The sequence below is a fragment of the Mirounga leonina genome, unplaced genomic scaffold (assembly GCF_011800145.1).
Source record: "Mirounga leonina isolate KUSES-001 unplaced genomic scaffold, KU_Mleo_1.0 Mir_114, whole genome shotgun sequence".
Taxonomy (NCBI): Eukaryota; Metazoa; Chordata; class Mammalia; order Carnivora; family Phocidae; genus Mirounga; species Mirounga leonina.
This window is the reverse complement of record NW_023270265.1, coordinates 15,627,751-15,649,126: the sequence shown is the minus strand read 5'-3', so window position 1 is coordinate 15,649,126 and position 21,376 is coordinate 15,627,751. Positions and strand designations below refer to the sequence as shown.

The 21,376-nt window shown below is 45.7% G+C and overlaps 1 protein-coding gene across 1 annotated transcript in view; it reads left to right on the top strand.

The window, feature by feature from the left end:
- Nucleotides 1-453: 453 nt before the first annotated feature.
- ALOX5 (arachidonate 5-lipoxygenase) overlaps nucleotides 454-21,376 on the top strand; it is a gene marked incomplete in the record, with an annotated part of 75,356 nt that continues 54,433 nt past the window's right edge. Inside the window, 3 exon segments of the mRNA XM_035024086.1 lie at nucleotides 454-678; nucleotides 6,562-6,760; nucleotides 10,660-10,741. Of these exon segments, the coding sequence (XP_034879977.1) occupies nucleotides 529-678; nucleotides 6,562-6,760; nucleotides 10,660-10,741 (431 nt within the window).

Below are 21,376 nucleotides of genomic sequence, written 5' to 3'. Positions count from 1 at the left end.
AGAAACGACGCCACGGGTAATCGCCCCAGTCACACTGGGAACTTGGTGAGAGTAGAGACTACGCCTCATTTTCCGGGGGTCGCCGGAGCCTAACCCTAGCGCCTTCCAGGAGCCTGGCGCTGAGGCAGGAAGGAAGGGTAAAGGGTGAGAACAATGAATGGGAGGCCAAGTGAGTGAATGAACGGATGCATGGGCGAGGGGATGGCAGCTGAGGTAGCCCCAGTCCCCAGACGGCTAAAACAGACACCAAGCCAATGGAGTGAGAAGCAGGAACGCGCGACCCCTACCATGTCCGACGCGCGTCCCGAGCCGTCGGAGCGTCGGGGGCGGGGCGGGGGCGGGGCCGGGCTTGTGGGGTCCGGTCCGGTTCCGCCGGGCGGGGGGCGGGGCCGGAGCGGGTGGGGGGCGGGCCCGGAGCGGGTGGGGGGCGGGGCCGGCGGGGGAAGAGGCCGCTGCGCGGGTCCCGGCCAGGTGCCGACGTGCGCGAATCCACCGCACCAAGGCTCCTGGAACTCGCAGCCCTCCGCCATGCCCTCCTACACGGTCACCGTGGCCACCGGCAGCCAGTGGTTCGCTGGCACCGACGACTACATCTACCTCAGCCTCGTGGGCTCTGCGGGCTGCAGCGAGAAGCACCTGCTGGACAAGCCCTTCTACAACGACTTTGAGCGCGGCGCGGTGAGGGCGCACGGCTGGGACAGGGCTGGGATCACACGGGGCCCCGTCGGGGCGGCCGAGACCGAGGCCGGGGAAGCCCAGGACCCCGTCGGGGCGGCTGGGACCCAAGTTCGGGGGCGGGAGGCTTCCACGGTGAGGCCGGCGGGGCGCCGCGCTTCTCCCCTGGGAGCAGGAGAAGGTACAAGGTCTGCTGTCCATTTCACAGATAGGGACCCCGAGGCTCTGAAAGGTCCCTTAACTGGGCAAGTACTGTGGCCAGCGCTGCTTGTGCCCCATTTCGTAGGGCTCCTTCCACAAGTCGTGGGGGTGGGAGTGGGGGGTTGTGCGGGTCTTTGCCCTGCTGTGAAGCACAGATGGCACCTCGAGCCGCCTTGAGCTGTGGGGAGAAAGCACAGGTGTGGGAGTTCAGAGACGTGGGTTGAATCAGGGCCTGACTGCTGGCTCACTCTGTCTCTTCACTGGACCTCAGTTTCCCCAAATGTAAAACGGAAGGGATAATTTCAGGCTGGTCCAGGAATCTGGGTGAGCACAAGCCCAGATGCTGGCCCAGAGTGATACTAGCAGATGTCTTCACACCTGGGTAGCTCACATTCTCAGGACAGGTCCCCAGAGGAATTTGGAGGGAAAGAACAAGAGAACTCAAGCAGGAAGCCTTTTGCAACCTGGAGATTGTCTGACTCCCAGCGGAGTATACACCAGGGAACACTTCCACCCCAGGTATGAGGGCTCAGTGGAGCAAGAAGAGGAAGGAGGGCTTCTCCTCTCCCCTTCTCACTAGATACCCTGGAGCTGTGGGAGTCCAGGGAGTGAGGGGAGCCAGTGTTTACTGTACTTCTAGTCTGTGCTGCCAAGTACTATATAAGGACATGCACAGGTGGCCCCATTTAGAAGTGAGTTCCTGATGCTGACCTGGGCATGAATTCCAGCCCTGTGGTTTTCTCGGTGAGCATGGCAGGTCATGGTCCTCACCGACCATTTAGTGACTTGCCCAGTCCACTGCCAAGTGCATAGGAAGTCTCATTGTATGATTATTGTGACAGCCAACACACTTCAGGTAGGTGCCCAGGGAATGTTCCCTTCCATCACCCCCCAGCTCCTGAGCTGGACCAAAAAGACTTAGACTTCACAAAGCAGTCTTTTTCTTTTCACTATTTAGTTGATTATTAGGTTGAACCATATGAAATTGCTTATAGTTGACAATTTTTGATAAAACTGGGAATTTCATATGGTTCAACTGAATACTTCTTGGATAAAATTCATGAATTAGGTTTTAGGTCTGTAGAGGCTGCAGTAAGTAAGTAATAGTCCACTCCTTTTCCCACTTCCAAGCTCAAAAGTGGGCTTGATTCCTCCCCAGGAGCTTCAAAACCTTGTTATTAGCCGACATGGCACTTAGCCAACTTCAGAAGTTAGCCTGGCTCAGCTCCCTTCAAGAAGAGTGAGGTGTTGAGTATAAAAACAACCATCTGTTGTTTGGTTTCCCCCAATAGGGAACTGGCCCTGAGAACAGTGGTGCAGGAGGGAGGGCCGATGAGACATCCACTTGGGAGGATGACACCTTCTGCCATTTCTGAAGCACCTTCATTTATTTCCATTCTTTCATGGTTCCCCAACATCTCAGGAAGGAGGATTGGGTACAGACTACTTCCCTTTAATAAGCAGGCCGCAGTGGGCCCCATCCTCCTCTACACACACACACACACACACACACACACACCAGTGTGCTCATGCTGTGCAGCATAGGGCACCCCACATGTGGCCTCTACCCGAAGGAGACACTGTGGTGTGGCCATAACAGGGTCATTGGAAGAGGGGTGAAAGCACTGTTCTGTTCATTATTTCCCCACCTTGAAAATTCATTCAAATGACACTATGACTAAACACCTTGGTGAGAGTTCCAGAAGCAAATTGCAGGAGAGGTTTGCATGTCACATTTCCACTGGGGTGAGAGAGAGCAAGTCAGAAGGGCTGCTGGGCTGCAGGGGAATCAGCTGGTTCCTAAAGGCTCTGAAAAAAATCCACTTTTAAGAAAGTTCCTGTTGGTGCAAAGTTACTTCACACTTTGTCTTGCACAGCCCAGAACTACTTCCTCATTTTCCAGCCAGTGGCTCTTTAAGGCCAGTCTGTCCCTGTTGGGTAAAGGTGAAAAAGAAACCTTAGAGAAAATACTTGCTGTAGAAGAATGGGCCATTTTATTTGGAAAAGTGTTCTAATCGTTATGGTTAGCAGTCACAGTCACAGCAATAAAGGCTGTTACCAGGCAGCTAGTTCAGCCATTTCCGGGTCTTTGGCAGATCAACACCCACATACCTCTGTGCAGAATTCAGTCAAACAGTAGGACTGATTTCTTCTCCACAAATTGAGTTACAGATCCCCAATTATTCTCATCAGAGTTCCACATACTGATTCAGGTGAGGACTGGGAATTGAAGTCCTCTGAAGGTGAGAGTCTCCTGTACATGGTCACACCCTCAGGGGCTCACCACTGCCTGCTTAGGAAAGAGCCCAGAGACTGGCCCGAGGCTGGGCAAATTTGGCAAATTGATTTGTTTCCTTACTTCTGTCAACTGAAAGCAGGTCAAGTCAGATAGGATGACTTTTATAGATCCGAAGATCTCTGGGAAATCTCAGTTGAGCCATTTCATTTTCATTCCAAGACTGCACTCTTAGGAAAGCTAGGGACAACACAGAAGTGTTTAATATATTGTCCCTGAATGTATTCAGTGAGTGTAGAGCAGTCTTACAACTGTATATACTTCTCATATATTCAGGCAATGTTAACCTTATTAATCTCTTTATGAAGAGAACACTCCAGAATACCTCCTTCTCAGTAATAAGAATATATTAATGAAGAATAAACATGTCCTGAACCATGAGAGACGATGGACTCTGAAAAACAAACTGAGGGTTCTAGAGGGGAGGGGGGTGGGAGCATGGGTTAGCCTGGTGGTGGGTATTGAGGAGGGCACATTCTGCATGGAGCACTGGGTGTTATGCACAAACAATGAATCATGGAACACTTCATCTAAAACTAATGATGTAATGTATGGGGATTAACATAAGAATAAAAAAAAAGAATAAACATGTCCTTATGAACTTCCATCTCTATCCCCCAGTCTTCCCTCTCTGTCCTCTCTTCCCTGGATTCTGCTTCCTGTTTCTCATTTTCTTCCTTTCTCTACTTCCCAGTCCCCGCCATACCCAATGTCCCCCATTTCTCTCTTCTTTTCTGCTCCAATTTCTCCCTCTCACTCTGTCTTCCAGTCCCCCCCAGTTCCCTCTTCTCTACTCCACACCTCCTCCTCTCCCTGCCTAGCCCCTCATTAGCTTCCGCCAAGACGAGCATCGCAGGTTGGGCCTCAGAACTGTCTTCTGTCCATGCTCCAGGAGAGAGATCCCTCTCCCTGTCACAGCAACAACAGGGATCTGGAACAGAAACAAATGAGACCTTTCTAAAAATGCTCATATAAAGATCAAATGAAAAGTGATCAGCTAACACAATGATGAAATATTCAAAAGCCTTAAAACTGTATACCCAATAAAGAGTTGAAAGCAACAAGTGAAATAAAAAAACTGGCCCTTCTGTGAGATGAGGCTGGGGAATTGCATGTTTCCCTGCCTGCATGTCTCTCTCTAGCATCTGACCATTGCACCTACCACCTCTGACCCAAGGAGCTCCAGGCTCTAACCACCTCCTTCTACGTATGCATTCCCCGCCTAAGGGGTCTTGCTCTCTCAGTTCTATACAACTAAATGCCTTACCCATTCCTTCCCCTCCCCATTGATCTCACCTCTGAAATCTTACCACCTGGCCTACTGATGCCTCAGCTCAGGGGTCTCCATTCTCTCCCACACCCAGAAGTCACCCCACAAGAGCTGTGTCCTTCCTTTCCTCTTCTCCTCCCAGCTCCTCGGGTCATCCATCCCCTCACTGGGACTCCTCTCCAACCCTGCACCCTGGGGCTTCCTGACTTCTTCCCAGGGGATCAGCACCCTGCAGTACAGATAGGCTCCCCAGCTGAGGTCCCACAGGCCTGGGGTCAGTGGTCTTTGTGACCTCACCTATGAATTCTGTTCCCACCAGACACACTGTGGAGTAAAAAGGTTCTTTCACTCTGCAGGAGGGTGCATTCCGGTAGCACAGATGTGCTTGTGTACCTGTTAGGGACCAAAAAGTGTCATCCCAGAGGCCTGGCTCCTTGGTCCTCAGAAATGCTCTAACGAGAACCCAGGCCCAGACCACAGGGCACAGGGAGGAGACTTCCGCTTTCTGACCACAAGTGTCTGGCATCTTCAGTAACCACAACATGTGAGCTGCTCACTGTGCTCAGAGCCAAGAGGTTTGCTAAAAATACCCAACTTCCTATTCCTCTTAAGAAGTTCTCCCTGGGGTTCCTCTAGCAGCTTGGTAGGAGAAGGATGGAGATAGAGACGCATGGGGTCATATGCAGGATGAAAACCCCTCCCCTCCATTTACTTCACTATCACGCTGAGAACTCTAGGTTCTGCCACCAAGGAAAAAACTCAAGTATTGGTGAAATCTGGCTTAGAAAGTACCTCAGGAGGTTGTGGAGCAGAGAAGAGGGAACTGGGGGGACTGGAAGACAGAGTGAGAGGGAGAAATTGGAGCAGAAAAGAAGAGAGAAATGTGGGCCATAGTGGGGCTTGGACTCCAGGGCACCGCACACAGGCCTGGGAAGGGAAGAGGTTGATAGGTGTGGCCCAAGGGCCAGCCTAGAGGGGCTGTGGCCAGACCTGGCGGTCATGGTCACCGATTGTTACACCTAAAGTCCTACATTTTGCTAAAGAGAAAAGAACCTAAAATCTACCCTCTTAAGGAAGACCCGCAAAATCGAGAAGCACCGAGTCCAGGGTTTCCCAACCCTGCTGGTGTATAGAACACCCAATGCAATACTTGAGCTCTCTTCCTTCCTTTCCCTCTGCCATCGAGAGTTGCAGACACACAGGTTACCCCAAAGCCTCAGGAGGGTTGCCCAGCACTGCCACCATGCCTGCCTGTCTCCTCGAGTCAGGAACCTGGCAGCAGGAAGCACTGAGCAGCTCAGTCCCAGGGACCTGGTGGGCAGGCTGCCCATGGCCTGCAGTGGTACCTTCTAGCAGCGAGACCAGCCTCAGCCCACCACTGTGCCACAGATGTCATGGGTGTTGCTTATCTGATTTTCTTGACCTCTCTGTGGCTAAGTGAATAGCAGATGCCCTAGGATGATGTGCATCTATGCAACTTCACTTGCACTTGAGCCTCCCCATTTTCACTCAGTTATTTGTTCCCCAGAGAACAAGAGAGACATGGAGTGGCTGTGCTAGAAAGGTCTGGATTAGAATTCCGTCTCTGTCAATGAATAGCTGAAGTGGGACTTAGTAAGCTTCAATATCTTCATCTGTGACACAGTCATGACTGCCCCTCATCCTCACGTCATTGTGGGGGTCTACAGCAATTGTCAGCAAGCCCTTCGTAAGATGTAAAGGGCTGCCCAGCATGCAAGGTCTAGTTTGCCCTCGCCAGCCTTTAGAGTGGGAAGGCCAGCAGCCGCCCTGCCCTCATTGTGAGCAGGGGCAGCTGAAGAGGACCCTCACCAAGCACAGCCTAGCAGAGGGCACCCCTGCTGGAGTCTCCCCTCCTCCAGCCTGACCATGGGCAGACAGCAGAATGTCCCTCTCTGAGCAGCACCATCCATCCCTTACTCACGAGACCTCCATCTCCATTAAGGCAGAGGCCAGGATTTGTCCATCTCTGCCTCCCAGGTGCAGCACAGAGCCTTGTGAGGGCAGGCATTCGGCAGACATCTTGGCTAAATGAACTAAGGGGTGATACAAAGGCTCAGGAAACCCCCAGACAACCTGATTTGCCTTTTTCTCCTCTCAGGTTGATTCTTATGTCGTGACAGTGGATGAAGAACTGGGCGAAATCCAGCTAGTCAAAATCGAGAAGCGCAAGTACTGGCTCCATGACGACTGGTACCTGAAGTACATCACGCTGAAGACGCCCTGTGGAGATTACATTGAGTTCCCTTGCTACCGCTGGATCACCGGTGAGGGCGAGATTGTCCTGAGAGATGGACGCGGTGAGTGGCTCAAGCCCCTTCCACTCCCTGAGCTTCCCAGGAACCAGGGGGCTTGCAGGCCCTCTTTCCTCCAAGAACTGTATTCATGGGAATAATAACACTGCTGCTCTGTGCCTCGATGCACCTGCAGGTGGTATGACCTTCCTCAGGGGAGTAATAAACCCCACACTCAGAGGGTGGGGTGGGAGGCCCCCAGCCACATGCTCAGCTGTCTTCCCTCTGGGCTGCAGTCCTTCAGAGGCAAGCTTATGACTCCCTTTTTGTCAGAGGGTCCCTCATAGCAAGTACCTGCAGGACATCTCCTTAGACAGGCAGTTCTCCAGGTGAATTCTCCAGTTCTCCTCTCTGTGGGCTATAGTGGGGCTTGGGCTCCAGGGCACCCCACACAGGCCTGGCAAGGGAAGAGATTGATAGGGGTGGCCCAAGGGCCAGCCTAGAGGGGCTGTGGCCAGGCCTGGCGGTCATGGTCACCGATTGTTACACCTGAAGTCCTACATTTTGCTAAAGAGAAAAGAACCTAAAATCTACCCTCTTAAGCAAGACCCTCAAATGTGCAGACCCCAATCTGGCACTTCTTTGGGAGAGCATTCCTCATAAGAGACAGGCAGTTGGCCTGATGCGGAGGAACAGAGAGCGGAATGGATGGCAAAACTCAGCTAAGGCCACTGTTCCCGTGAAAGACTCCCCCTTGCGTAGTAGCCTCTTAACATGTGAGAGTCAAACCCATGCCTTGGCAAAATTCTGTCTGGTTCAAGTCATGGCCCTTCAGTTTGCTCACACTCTAAACCCAGAATGAGAAGTCTTCAAAGCTGTGTACCACTGGAATAACGAGGAGGACAGATGTTTTACCCGTGAGATGTTTAATACTTCCTAGTCGACAGTGCATTCCTATCACTAGATCATTCATTCTTTACAGAGTTCAGTGGGGTAGGTAAAATGGGAATGATTACTACCCCCATTTTTTAGCTAAGAAAACCAAGACAGAGGAGGAAAAATTCTTTTCTACCTAGTGTTCTTAAACTATCAGGCCACATCCCATTGTTTCTCACATGGAATTTAAGAAACCAAATTCCAAAAATATTTCTGAGCTGAATGATTAGAGCTAGAAGGATTTTTGTCTCCTGACCTCATGCCAAAAAAAAAACAAAAACAAAAAAAAACCCACAAAATTCACTCTGTCTTGTAGTGGCCAGAATGTGAACAGTTGTGGATAGGGTTCTTCTCTTTCTCTAGTATTGGAAAAACACTAGCTCCAAGTCTCCCTCCTGCGTACAGTCCTTCTTCCCACAGATCCTGAATCCCTTTCCAGCAAAAAAACATATGGCACATTCAAATGAGGATGTTTAGAAGGGTGTAGGTCAGTGTGCAGAGGAACACACCAATGTGCAGGCCATTAGCACTGCTAGTCCAGGTGGGGTGAGGGGAGGGAAAGAATGCCAGATTAATCCCAGAAGGGGAGTGTCCTTGAGAGTAGTTGTGGCCCCCACTAGAGATGCAGACAGCCTGGGGAAACACTCTCCTCATTCTCCCATGCCCTCCTCTCTCTGGTCAGGCTTCCCAGTGGCTGAACCCAATGTGAAGCCCATTGTTGCAATTCATTCCAATCAAGGACAAGATCAGGGCCTTCAGGGACAGGACAAGGTGAAGGGTAGATCTGGAGGGACACATAGAAGCTGTCCATCCAGTATGTTCCACTTGTTGATTGTTGTGTAACAGTCTGAGTGGTTTTAAACAGCCTTTTTATTTTGCACATGATCTTATAGGTCAGAGATCTGGGAAAGGCTCAGCTGGGGCAGTTCGTCTGTGAGCCATGAAGCATCGGCTGAGGGGGAAGGACTAGAAGGCTCACTTCTAAGATGGTTCTTCTCTCACATGTCTAGTGCCTAAGGGCTCCTTGGCCTCTCTTTCCACCTGGAATCTCATTCTTCAAGCCTTTTCTATGGCGTTGGGCTTCTCACAACTGGGTGGTCACAGGGTGGTCTTATGTGGTGGTTGGCTTCCAAGAGTAAGTACTCCAAGAGACAGAAGGTGGAAGCTGCCAGTCTCTCCTGCCTGAGCCTGGAAGCTGGCAGAGGGTAACTTCCACCATATTCTATTGGTCCAAGCAGTCACAGAGCCTATCCAGACTTAGAGGGGACACAGACCCCCACCTCTCAATGGAAAGAACGTCAAAGAATTTATGGCCATCTTTAATCAACCACATAGCACAACAACCAATCTTGGGACAACTGGAAATGAAGGGGCCCAGCCCACAAGCGACATGGTAACCTCTGCCATCTAATACTTCACCACGGCACCTGGCATGAACATAATGGTCAGAGGGCCGTCACTGTGGTCCCAGGATCCAGAGCAGCTCTGTGAAAAGACAGCTTCAGTAAGGCACTCATCAACCCCTTCTCCCGAACTCTGGGGCATTCAGTCTAGGTCTTGTCACCTGAGGTCACCTGCTATGTTCCCAAAGGTTCCATCAGCCACCAGGGTGGAATGTCCAAGAGAAATGGAGTTTATGCCTTTTGACACTTGGTATGTGCAGTTCCACATGTTCTGACTTACTCATACCACTGAAACTGAAGAGACCCAATTTCTCAGAGCCAGGTGCCTAAGAGGCTGTTTCTTTGAGGTGGATTAGAGATGATGAATGTCGGGTGCCTATAACAGTGTCTTGTACAGCCAGTGACAGCTGTTGTTACAGTTAATACTCATCTTGCCTTCAGTGGCCTCCGGCCGCCCCTACTGGATAGCTTTCCATCCCCACTGGAGAACAAAGAGGTGCTCCATTGATCCTCCTCTCTGGGCCCCAGTTCCCAGCCCTGGGCTGGAGCTGCCTCAGCCAGAAGGGACTCTGAGTGTGGGCTAAGAACTGTTGGGTGTTGGTCTGAAAGTAGACACTTACAAGCTTTTTATAGCAACTTGCAAGAATTATTCTATGATTATTGCATCTTATACTAAAAACAGGGCTTGTGTTTTGAATGTCTTTGGGTTTTTTTTTATTTCATTTTTCCAATAGTTAATTTTTATTATATTTTGCAAAAATATCAGTCTGTGATGGAATGGAAATTTTAAAAACCACAGAGAGCTGGAGAAGCACTATTATAGGCCCCCTTTTCAGGAGATGCTCTGGAATCCTACTAGTCTGGGCTCCCACTGTGTTCACAGGCTTTACCTTAAATAACAGTATAAAGGGTAATCATGAACCAGCCTGTCCTACTCTAAAGGCCCTGAGCAGCTTGACCCTGCCCTTAAGCCACTTACCCCACTCCTGAAATGAGAACCAAGACACCTTTGAATCTGCGCTAAGAGGGAGGAAGAAGCAGCTCAGGTCCATCATGATTATGAGGACAATAATATTAATTATTGTTCCACCTTACTGGGTGCCAAGCACTGTGTGAAGTACTCACTAAATCTCCATCATGACCCTAAAAATAGGCATTATTTTCCCCATTTTACATGTGAGGAAGCTAAGGCAACTTGCTCTATGCCCTGTGCCTGCTGGAGAGTCAGAGAATCGTTGGCCTGCCCCCATGATGCCTGACAAGAACCAAGCCTGGCTCATGTATCTGGACGTGATTCTCAGTGCCCCGAGGGCCCCCGGCTTGCTGAGTGAACAGGCAGAAAGAGAGGGAACTGCGTTTGTCTTTTATAATGGGAGAGGCTAAGAACACAAGATTTGAATCTTGTGTTGAAAATCCACTAATTAGGTGTGTGACCTTGGGCAAAGTTCAAATGCAAAGCTGTTCAACCTCCCTAGACCCCAGTGTCCTCAGTATGAGTGGGGGTGGGGGAAGGGGCTGTTCTCGGGTAGGTAAAGATGGTGCATGGGTAGGGTGTGGGAGGGGAACCCAAATACTGGACCTTGTTACCTTCGTGGCTCTTCTCACAATCCTGTCCTTTACTCACAGCAAAGTTGGCCTGCGATGACCAAATTCACATTCTCAAGCAGCACAGACGTAAAGAGCTGGAAACACGGCAAAAACAGTATCGGTGAGTTATGACATCAGACCGAACGTCCATAAATAAACTGTGCCCACGGGTTATGGCCAACCACTGCTGGTAAATGATGGCCATGCCACCAGTTCCCTGGAGTGCTCCCCAACCCGCAGCTCCCCTTGACCACCACTCCAGGGAGAGATGGTAGAGCATTATGGAAAAAACTTGAGGTCAACCATATCGGCATTTAGGAGGAATGGGGCAGCCAAAGCTTGGATTTACATTAATGTTCTTTCACCTCCCATGGTAGAGATTACCCCTCACTTCTTATGTCTTCTGATAATAATTCGATTGTAAAAGGGACATATAATCTACAACAAAACTGACAAATCTTTAACAGACCAAGAAAAAAGAGTGAGAGAACTCAAATTATTAAAATTAGGAACCCTCCTACACTGTTGGTGGGAATGCAAGCTGGTGCAGCCACTCTGGAAAACAGTATGGAGGTTCCTCAGAAAGTTGAAAACAGAGCTACCCTATGACCCAGTAATTGCACTACTAGGTATTTACCCCAAAGATACAAATGTAGGGATCTGAAGGGGTACGTGCACCCCGATGTTTATAGCAGCAATGTCCACAATAGCCAAACTATGGAAAGAGCCAAGATGTCCATCGACATATGAATGGATAAAGAAAATGTGGTGTATATATATATATATGTATATATGTACACACACACACACACACACACAATGGAATATTATGCAGCCATCAAAAGGAATGGGATCTTGCCATTTGCAATGACATGGATGGAAGTGGAGGGTATTATGCTAAGTGAAATAAGTCAATCAGAGAAAGACATGTATCATATGACCTCACTGATATGAGGAATTCTTAATCTCAGGAAACAAACTGAGGGTTGCTGGAGTGGTGGGGGGTGGGAGGGATGGGGTGGCTGGGTGACGGACATTGGGGAGGGTATGTGCTATGGTGAGCGCTGTGAACTGTGTAAGACTGTTGAATCACAGACCTATACCTCTGAAACAAATAATACATTATATGTTAAAAAAAAAAGAAGAAGAAGAAGATAGCAGGAGGGGAAGAATGAAGGGGGGGAAATCAGAGTGGGAGATGAACCATGAGAGACTATGGACTCTGAGAAACAAACTGAGGGTTCTAGAGGGGAGGGGGGTGGGGGGATGGGTTAGCATGGTGATGGGTATTAAAGAGAGCATGTATTGCATGGAGCACTGGGTGTTATATGCAAACAATGAATCATGGAACACTACATCAAAAACTAATGGTGTAATGTATGGTGATTAACATAACATAATAAAATAAAAAAACTTAAAAATAAGAGAGGGAGCATCAGTACCCACTTCACACAAATTAAAACGAATCAAAGGGAATACTATAAACAGCTGTACACCAACAAATTAGATAACTTGGGTAAAATGGACAAATTCCTAAAAAGACAGAAGTGACCAAAACTGACTCAGGAATAAATAATCTGAATAAAACAATCACAAGCAAAGAGATTGAATTAGTAATTTTGAAACCTCTCACAAAGAAAAGCCCAGGCCTAGACGGCCTCGCTGGTTAATTAATAGCAATCCTGCGAAGTTCTTCCAGAAAACAGAAGAGGAGGGAACATGTCCCAACTCATTGGATGAGATCACTATTATACCAAAATCAGACATATCATAAGAAAACTATACACCAATATCTCTTATGGGTATAGATTCAAACATTTTCTACAAAATACTAGCAAACTGGATCCAGCAGCACGTAAAAGGCATGATACAATATGATCAGGTAGGATTTATCCTAAGTATGGAAGTTTGGCTTAACATCCAAAAATCAGGTATGTAATGCACCATAAAAATAGAGTAAAGAAAAAGAAACACATGATAATCTCAGAAGACACACAAGAGTGCATTTGACAAAATCCAACACCCTTTCATAATTGAAAAACACTAGAAAAATAAGAATTTTTTTTTAAGATTTTATTTATTTATTTGACAGAGACACAGCGAGAGAGAGACACAAGCAGGGGGAGTGGCAGAGGGAGAAGCAGGCTCCCGCTGAGCAGGGATTTCCCCCCCTCCCCGCCCGGGGGCTCAATCCCAGGACCCTGGGATCATGACCTGAGCTGAAGGCAGAAGCTTAACCGACTGAGCCACCCAGGCGCCCCTGGAAAAATAAGAATTAAAGGGAAATTTCTCAACCTGTTAAAGGGATCTGTAAAAAAAAATTTACAGTTAACATCATACTTAATGGGAAAAGACCACATGCTTTCCTCCTAAGGTCCAGAAACAAGATAAAGATGTCAGCTTTTGCCACTTCTATTCAATATTTGTACTGGAGGTTCTAGCCAGGGCCATTAGGCAAGAAGGGACAAAGGACACCCACATTAAAGAGCAATAAGTAAAACCGTTGCCATTCACAGATGACATGATCTTGTATGTGGAAAATCTTAAGGAATTCACCAAAAAATTATTGGAACAGGGTACTGGGATCGAGCCCCCAGGGGGGAAATCCCTGCTCAGGGGAGAGCCTGCTTCTCCCTCTGCCCCTCCGCCACACCCCCCCACCCCCTGCTCATGCTCTCTCTTGCTATCACTCTCTCTCAAATAAAATCTTAAAAAAAAAAATTGGAACTACTAAGCCAGGAAGATTACAGGATACAAGGTCAATACAGTTCCATGTGCAATAGCATCAAAAGGAATAAAATACAGGGCGCCTGGGTGGCTCAGTCGGTTAAGCGTCTGCCTTCGGCTCAGGTCATGATCCCAGAGTCCCTGGATCGAGTCCCACATCAGGCTCCCTGCTCAGCAGGGAGTCTGCCTCTCCCTCTGACCCTCCCCCCTCTCATGCTCTCTCTCTCTCAGTCTCTCTCTCAAATAAAAAAAAAAAAAGGAATAAAATATTTATAAACTTAACAAAAGAAGTCCAAGACTTATACAATGAACACTACAAAACATTGTTAAAAGTAATTAAAGAAGACCTAAATAAGGTGAAAGACCTCTTATGTTCATGGACCAGAGGACTTAATATTATTAAAATGGTTAATACTCCCCATAGCGGGGCGCCCGGGTGGCTCAGTCGTTCAGCGTCTGCCTTTGGCTCAGGTCGTGATCCCAGGGTCCTGGAATCGAGCCCTGCATCAGGCTCCCCGCTCAGCGCGGAGCCTGCTTCTCCCTTTCCCACTCTCCCTGCTTGTGTTCCCTCTCTCGCTGTGTCTCTCTGTCAAATAAATAAATAAAATCTTAAAAAAAAAAATACTCCCCATAGCAATGTACAAATTTAACACAATCCCTATCAAAATCCCAGGTGACTTTTTTGCAGCAATTGACTAGCTTATCTTAAAATCCATATGGAAATATGAGGAACTCAGAATATTAAAACAACCTTGAAAAAAAAAAAAAAACAAAGTTGGGGAACTCACATTTCCCAATATCAGAATTACTACCCTGCTGCAGGAATCAAGACAATGTGGTTGGTATAGGCATAAGGCTAGATATATAGAGCAATTAAATAGAATTGAGAGTCCAGAAATAAGCCATGGAGGCAGCAAGACAGTTCAATGGAGAAGAAAATAGTCTTTTCAACAAATGGTGTTGGTCAACTGACTAGCGACATGCAAAAGAATGAAATTGGACCCTTACACCATGTACAAAAATTAACTTAAAATAGATCAAATATGTAAATGTAAGAGCTTAAACTGTAAAACATTGAAAAAGACGGGTCAACTTTCATAACCTTGGATTTGGCAAATGATTTTTAGATTTGACAAAAGCATAAGCAACAAAGGAGAAATAGATAAACTGATGTCACCAAATTTTAAAACTTCTGTGCTTCAAAGGATACCATCAAGAAAGTGAAAAGACAGGGCGCCTGAGTGGCTCAGTCGGTTGAGCATCCAACTCTTGGTTTTGGCTTAGGTCATGATCTCATGGGTCATGGGATCAAGCCCCACACTGGGCTCCACACTTAGAGGTGGGTCTGCTTGAAGAGGCTCTCCCTCTACCCCTCTCGTGCTCTTTTTCTCTCTCCAGCTCTCTCTCTCAAATAAATAAATAAAATCTTTTTAAAAAAGTGAAGGACAACCCACAGAATTGGATAAAATATATGTGAATCATATATCTGATAAGGGACTTGTACCCACAATATATAAAGAGCTCTTATAAATCAAGAGTAAAAGACAATCTAATTTAAAAATGGAGAAGGACCTGAATAAACATTTTTCCAAGGAAGATATACAAATGATCAGTAAGCACATGAAAAGATGCTTGACATCATTATTCATCAGGGAAATGCAAATCATTACCACTTCACACTTACTGTGATGTCTAAAATAAAAAAGTTAGATAACTACAAGAGTTGTGGAGGTGTGGAGAAATCAGAACCCTCATACACTATTTGTGGGAGTGTAAAATGGTGCAGCTGCTTTAGAACACAGTCTAGTATTTACTCAAATTATCTTTATTTAAAGATTTATTGACTTATTTTAGAGACAGAGCAGGAGTGGGAGGGGCAGAGGGAGAGAGAATCTCAAGTAGACCCCATACTGAGCATGGAGCCCAATGTGGGGGGGTCAGTCTTACGACACTGAGATCACGACCCGAGCAGAAACCAAGAGTTGGACGCTTAACTGACTGTACCACCCAGGCGCCCCAAGTTTCTCAAATTATTAAATAGAGTTACTGTATGGTCCAGCAATTCCACACCTAGGAATATACCTAAAAGAAGTGAAAACATATGTCCACACAAAAACTTGTATATGAATGTTTACATTATCCATAATAACCAAAGGTGAATATAACCCAAGTGTCCATTAACTCATGAATGTATAAATAAAATGTGGTATGTCTATACCATGGAATATATTTTGGCCATAAAAAAAAGAACAAATCAACACTTCTCCAGAGAAAATATATGAATGACCAATAAGCACCTGAAAAGATGCTCAACACCATTAATCATCAGGAAAATAGCAAATCAAAACCATAATAAAAACTACCTCACACCTACCAGGATAACTCGAATCAAAAAGACAGACAATAGCCAGTGCTGGTGAGGATGTGGGGAAACCGGAGCCCTCATATATTGCCGGTAGAATGTAAAATGGTGCAGCCACCTTGAAAAATAGTTTAGCAGTTTCTCCAATCTTAAACAGACTTACTACTAGCAATTCTACCCCTTTTTTCTTTTGCATATGGTATCATGTGGTTCACAAGAGTAATGAAAATAGGTGTCCCTCTACACACATAGCCCCACACATGCAAACTTGTATAATATTCATAGCAACGTTATTTATAATAGCCCAAAGGTGGAAACAACCTAAATTCCATTAACTGATGAATGGATAAACAAAATGTGGTATATCCATATGATGGAATACTCCTTGGCATTAAAAAGGAATGAACTATGGATCTATGCTAAACTATGGATGAACCTCAAAAACATTATGCTAAACAGAAAAGTCATTTACAAAAGACTACATACTGTATGATTCTATATATATGAAATGTCTAGAACAGGCAAGTCTGTGAACACAGATTAGTAGATTATTGATTTGCCCAGGGCTGGCAGATGGAGATGGGGAATGGGGAGTGACTATTAATGGGCACAGGGTTTCCTTTTGGGGTGAAAATATTCCAAAATTAGAGTTTGGTGAAGGTTGCACAAGTCTGTAAGTATACTAAAAATCCTTTAATTGGATACTTTTAAGGGATGAATTTTATTGTATGTAAATTATATTTCAGTATAGCTGTTTTTGAAAACAATATATGATCTAGAGTGCTCATCAGGGAAATGGTCAGTGGGCTGTATCCAGCCTGTAAATTTCTCTCATGGCCATTTTGGAGCCCTAAGTAAACAGGGTTCTTATTCCCCAGGTTTTCTCAGTCCAGCACCTGTCTATCATCAAGGCATCTTTCATGTCCTACTTTGGCTATTGGAGACATTTGAATTTGTGACTCCTTCCAAGGGGGAGGAATGGAAGGAATTGTGCTAAACAATCAGCATGTTTACCTGGGCTGTGGAGGGGCTTTTGGGGACTGATGACCATTACACCTTTTCACGTATTCCTCTATAGTGTAGCTTCTTACAAGGAATATGTAGTATGTCAGGTTTTTTTAATCCAATAAAGCAAAAGAAGGGGAATCAATGAATGGCTGTTACACAGAGCAACACGGGCAAACCTGACAAATACGGTGTTGATCACTGGAAGCCAGACACGGCTTCCGTAGAGTTTGGAATTATATTGTTTATGGAAAGTTATATAGCAGTGGAACAATAAATAATAGCAAGGAAATGATTCTCATAAAAGGGAGGATGGTGATTGGGGGAGATTGAGTGGGGAGCAGGTGCAGTGGGGGGTTACTGGTAACATTCTGATTCTCGGTCTGGATGTTGGTTATAGAGATGTTTTGTTCATTTTTCCACATGTGTCTGTACGTATATATTCATACACACACATACATACATGTATTTATATATTTGATTTTATAATAAAATGTTTAAAACTTTTATGTCTTTATATCAGGTGAAGGAAGGTAATCTGATTTGACTTGAGTAATGTTAAAGATTTATGAATTTGTGATTTGTTTTAAGACACTTGAGTGTGAGCCTCTCAGCTTAGACACCCTATGATGCGTTCTGAGACTTTTGTATTTGGTACAGCGCACAAGGCATTGTCTGAGAGCTCTGCACCACCCTTCCCATCTTAAAGGATTGTTATTTCTTTTTTTTCTGAAGTAATTTATTTCTTCCCACTTTATTTGTTATTTTATGTAAATTCAATTAATTAACATATCATGTATTATTGGTTTCAGAGGTAGAGGTCAGTGATTCATCAGTCTTATATCCAGTGCTCATTTTATCATGTGCCCTCCTTAAAGTCCATCACCCAGTTGCCCCATCCCCTCACCCCCCTCCCCTACAGTTGTTTCCTATGATTAAGAGTCTCTTATGGTTTTTCTCCCTTTCTGGGTTTCGTCTTGTTTTATTTTTTTCCTCTCTTCCCCTGTACTCCTCTGTTTTGTTTCTTAAATTCCACATATGAGTGAGATCATATGATAATTGTCTTTCTCTGATTGACTTATTTCGCTTAGCACAACAACCTCCAGCTCCAGCCACATCATTGCAAATGGCAAGATTTCATTTTTTGATGGCTGAGTAGTATTCTATTGTATATATGTACCATGTTTTCTTTATCCATTCATCTGTCAGTGGACATCTGGGCTCTTTCCATAGTTTGGCAATTGTGGACATTGCTGCTATAAAGATTGGGGTGCAGGTGCCCCTTCGGATCACTACATGTGTGTCTTTGGGGTAAATACCCAGTAGTGCAATTGCTGGGTCATAGGGCAGCTCTATTTTCAACTTTTTGAGGATTGTTTTTTCTATGTTCCTGCCTCAGCTTTCCTCCCCACTTCAGCCACCCCTATCAAAGCCCCAGCAGTGATCACTCCATGTATTTTTGGCCCTGTGGGAAGAAGGAATCTTAGATTGTGGTGATGCTAAACAACTTTCAGAGAATCGGGCTAGTTTTTGTCCTGTTAGATGAGTAGACAGCAAGTTTTATCAGTTCCACTGTAATTCAGACTAAGATATTAATGGCTGATAAAGTAGTCTACAGGCATGTTGTCTTAACTCAGTATTTTCCAAAGTACGCCCTGGAGTAGTGGTCCCAAAACTTTGTCCCCATGATAAGACAAGTTCGGGAAATCACATCCCCCTCCTGGAGGTTCCCAATGCATATAAGCTTTGAGAATTCTGAGAAGTTCTGTGCTGGTGAACTGTGCTTAATTTTTTTTAGCCCAGTGTTTCACAAGAGAATCTGACATACGATTCTCAACATCCTGCAGAACAAGTACTCTGTGGAGCACCCTTTGGAAAATGCCCCTTTCCTAGGGAGCGGTGGATTCAGTGGTGTGTTTGTCTCACAGGGATAGGGTTTGGCACGGTCTAGGGAGATGGGCCAAGAGCTTTCTGGTGAAGCAGTTTTCCCCCTTCTTAGATCTAATCGTCATTTTTTCTTCCTCCTTCCACTGATCGGTCCTTTTCAGATGCCTCCCTCTGCTTCCGTTCAGGAAATACTGAACTTTGCATCATCTGCATAATCTAGGGGTTCCTCTTTCACATAAGCTCTCGGAGTTCTAGGTGAGAGTTTGGAGGTAAAGTAAGCATAGTCTCCAGTCTGTCAGAAAGCTGCAGGTCCAGCTGGCCCTCATCCCTCAGTCAGCCAAACAGGGAGATGGAGAGGCCCACACAGGTCATCACCCACTGCCCTGTTCTCACTGTGAGTGCATATACCTAGATGATGCGCTCAGACAGAGCAGCGTATAGTGTGGTGGTCTGTGATCTATAGTATGTAATCACTTCGCAACTTGCTTTTTTCACTCATTATTCTGTTTTGAAGGGCAGTCAGTTGACATAGGTGTCATCCATTCATTTAGCTTCTGTACAGCACACCATTATATGAATGAACCGCCAGGCTCACCCTCGCTCCGGCTGATGCACAGGTGGACCGTCTTTAATTCCCGGCTGTCGCAAGCCACCCCTCAGGGAGCTTTCTCGTACATCTTCTGGTGCTGTCATGGAAGAGTTTCTCCAGGGAATATTCCTAGAAATAGACTTGCAGGATTGCAGACCACATTTTAAGTTTTCTAGATATTGCCAGTTGTCTTTTAAAGAGATTCTGCCAGTTTTCACCCCCTAACAGCTGTTTTTGAGGGTTGCAATTTCCCTGCATTGTTGACATACTTTGCATCTTGAGACATTCTCATGTGGGTCAGTCTAACGTCCTGAAATCATATCTCATTGATTTCCTCATTCTTAAATTGCCACATATTTCTAGCTGTGTGTGAATTCAGCCATTCCCCTACTGATGGACATTCAGCTTGTTTCTCACCTGTCTGTCTGCCTTTGGCATTACCAACAGTGTTACTGGAAGCAGTCTTGGACAAGCCGCTTGATGTCCTGGTGCTTTCATTACTGTCACATTAAGTTCCAGAACTCACATTGGTGGGTCTAATTTGCAGTTTCATTTTAAGAAATACTAACAAAAATCCTGTCCCACAATTTTATAGTAATTTTCGGTGCAATTTTCCAGTTGCATGTGTATACATATGACATACCTGGTCATGCTGATCTTTTCTATTTTTAACAATCTAAAAATCCCTAAGTTGGACCCCTTTGTGGTCTTAATCTGCCTTTCCCTGACCACTGGTGAGTTTCGCCTCTGTGCATTGTCTCTTCTTTGGATTGCCTATGTGTATGCTTTATTTTTGTCTTATGATTAATCTAAAGGAGCTCTTTGTATATCAAGTTAGTATCCTTTTGTTATAAGTATAGCATATGTCATCTGTCTTTTGTTGCTTTTGTCATAGAAGATTTTAGTTCTTTGTTTTCTTAACTACATGTATTGGTTTTCCTTTATTGCTTTTGGGTTTCCTGCTTTGCGTAAGAAGGCCCTCCCCACCCCAGTGTTACATAAATACACCTATATCTTTGTCTAATACTTTTGCGATTTAGTCTTTAAACATTTGGCTCTTAATTCACCTGCCATGTGTTTTTATACGTGATGTGAAGCAGGGCTCAAGCATCCCCAGTATCACTTACTACGGACTGCATTCCTCCCCACTGCCGGGGGAGGACGCCCACCGAGTGCAGAGCGGGCCCAGGATGCTGGTTCTGAGCACGGGCTCTGAAGCCAGTCTCCAAGCTCTGCTCCCACTTACGGCCACTCACTCCATGTGCTGTGAAAGTTGTTTAGTCTCTGTGTGCCTCACCCCCTCAATCTAGAAGATGGGTGAAAGAACAGTACTATCTCACAGGGTTTTGAGAGAATTAAATAGATTAAGCCATGAAAACACATAGAATAGTATTCGGCACTTAGAAAGCACTCGGTAAGTGTTAGCTAGTTTTCTGTCACATTTACATATTTTCTTGGGGCTGTTTCTGGACTTCACGTGTTAGTTCGTTTTTCCACCCTGTAGCCCCACACCATGTTTTGATTATTATAACTTTCTAATATATGTTAATAGCTCTGTCAGTACCTCACTGTTCTCTTTTAAGATTTTCATGATGAGAATAGCTTTGAATTACATAAAAATGTGTTATGTACTGACATGCTGACATTCGGTCCCCCCACCCCCACCGAGAACACAATGTGCCTTTCCCTCCATCTAGATCTTATGTAATGACCTTCCGTAGAGTTTTTAATTTTTTTCTTTCTTTTTTCTTTTTTTATTGTTATGTTAATCACCATACATTACATCATTAGTTTTAGATATAGTGTTCCATGATTCATTGTGCATAACACCCAGTGCTCTATGCAGAACGTGCCCTCAATACCCATTACCAGGCTAACCCATCCTCCCACCACCCCTCCCCTGTAGAACCCTCAGTTTGTTTCTCAGAGCCCATCGTCTCTCATGATTCGTGTACCCCTCCGATTTTCCCCCCTTCATTCTTCCCCTCCTGCTATCTTTTTTTTTTCCTTAACATATATTGCATTATTTGTTTCAGAGGTACAGATCTGAGATTCAACAGTCTTGCACAATTCACAGCGCTTACCAGAGCACATAACCTCCCCAGTGTCTATCACCCAGCCACCCCATCCCTCCCATACCCCACCACTCCAGCAACACTCAGTTTGTTTCCTGCAATTAAGAATTC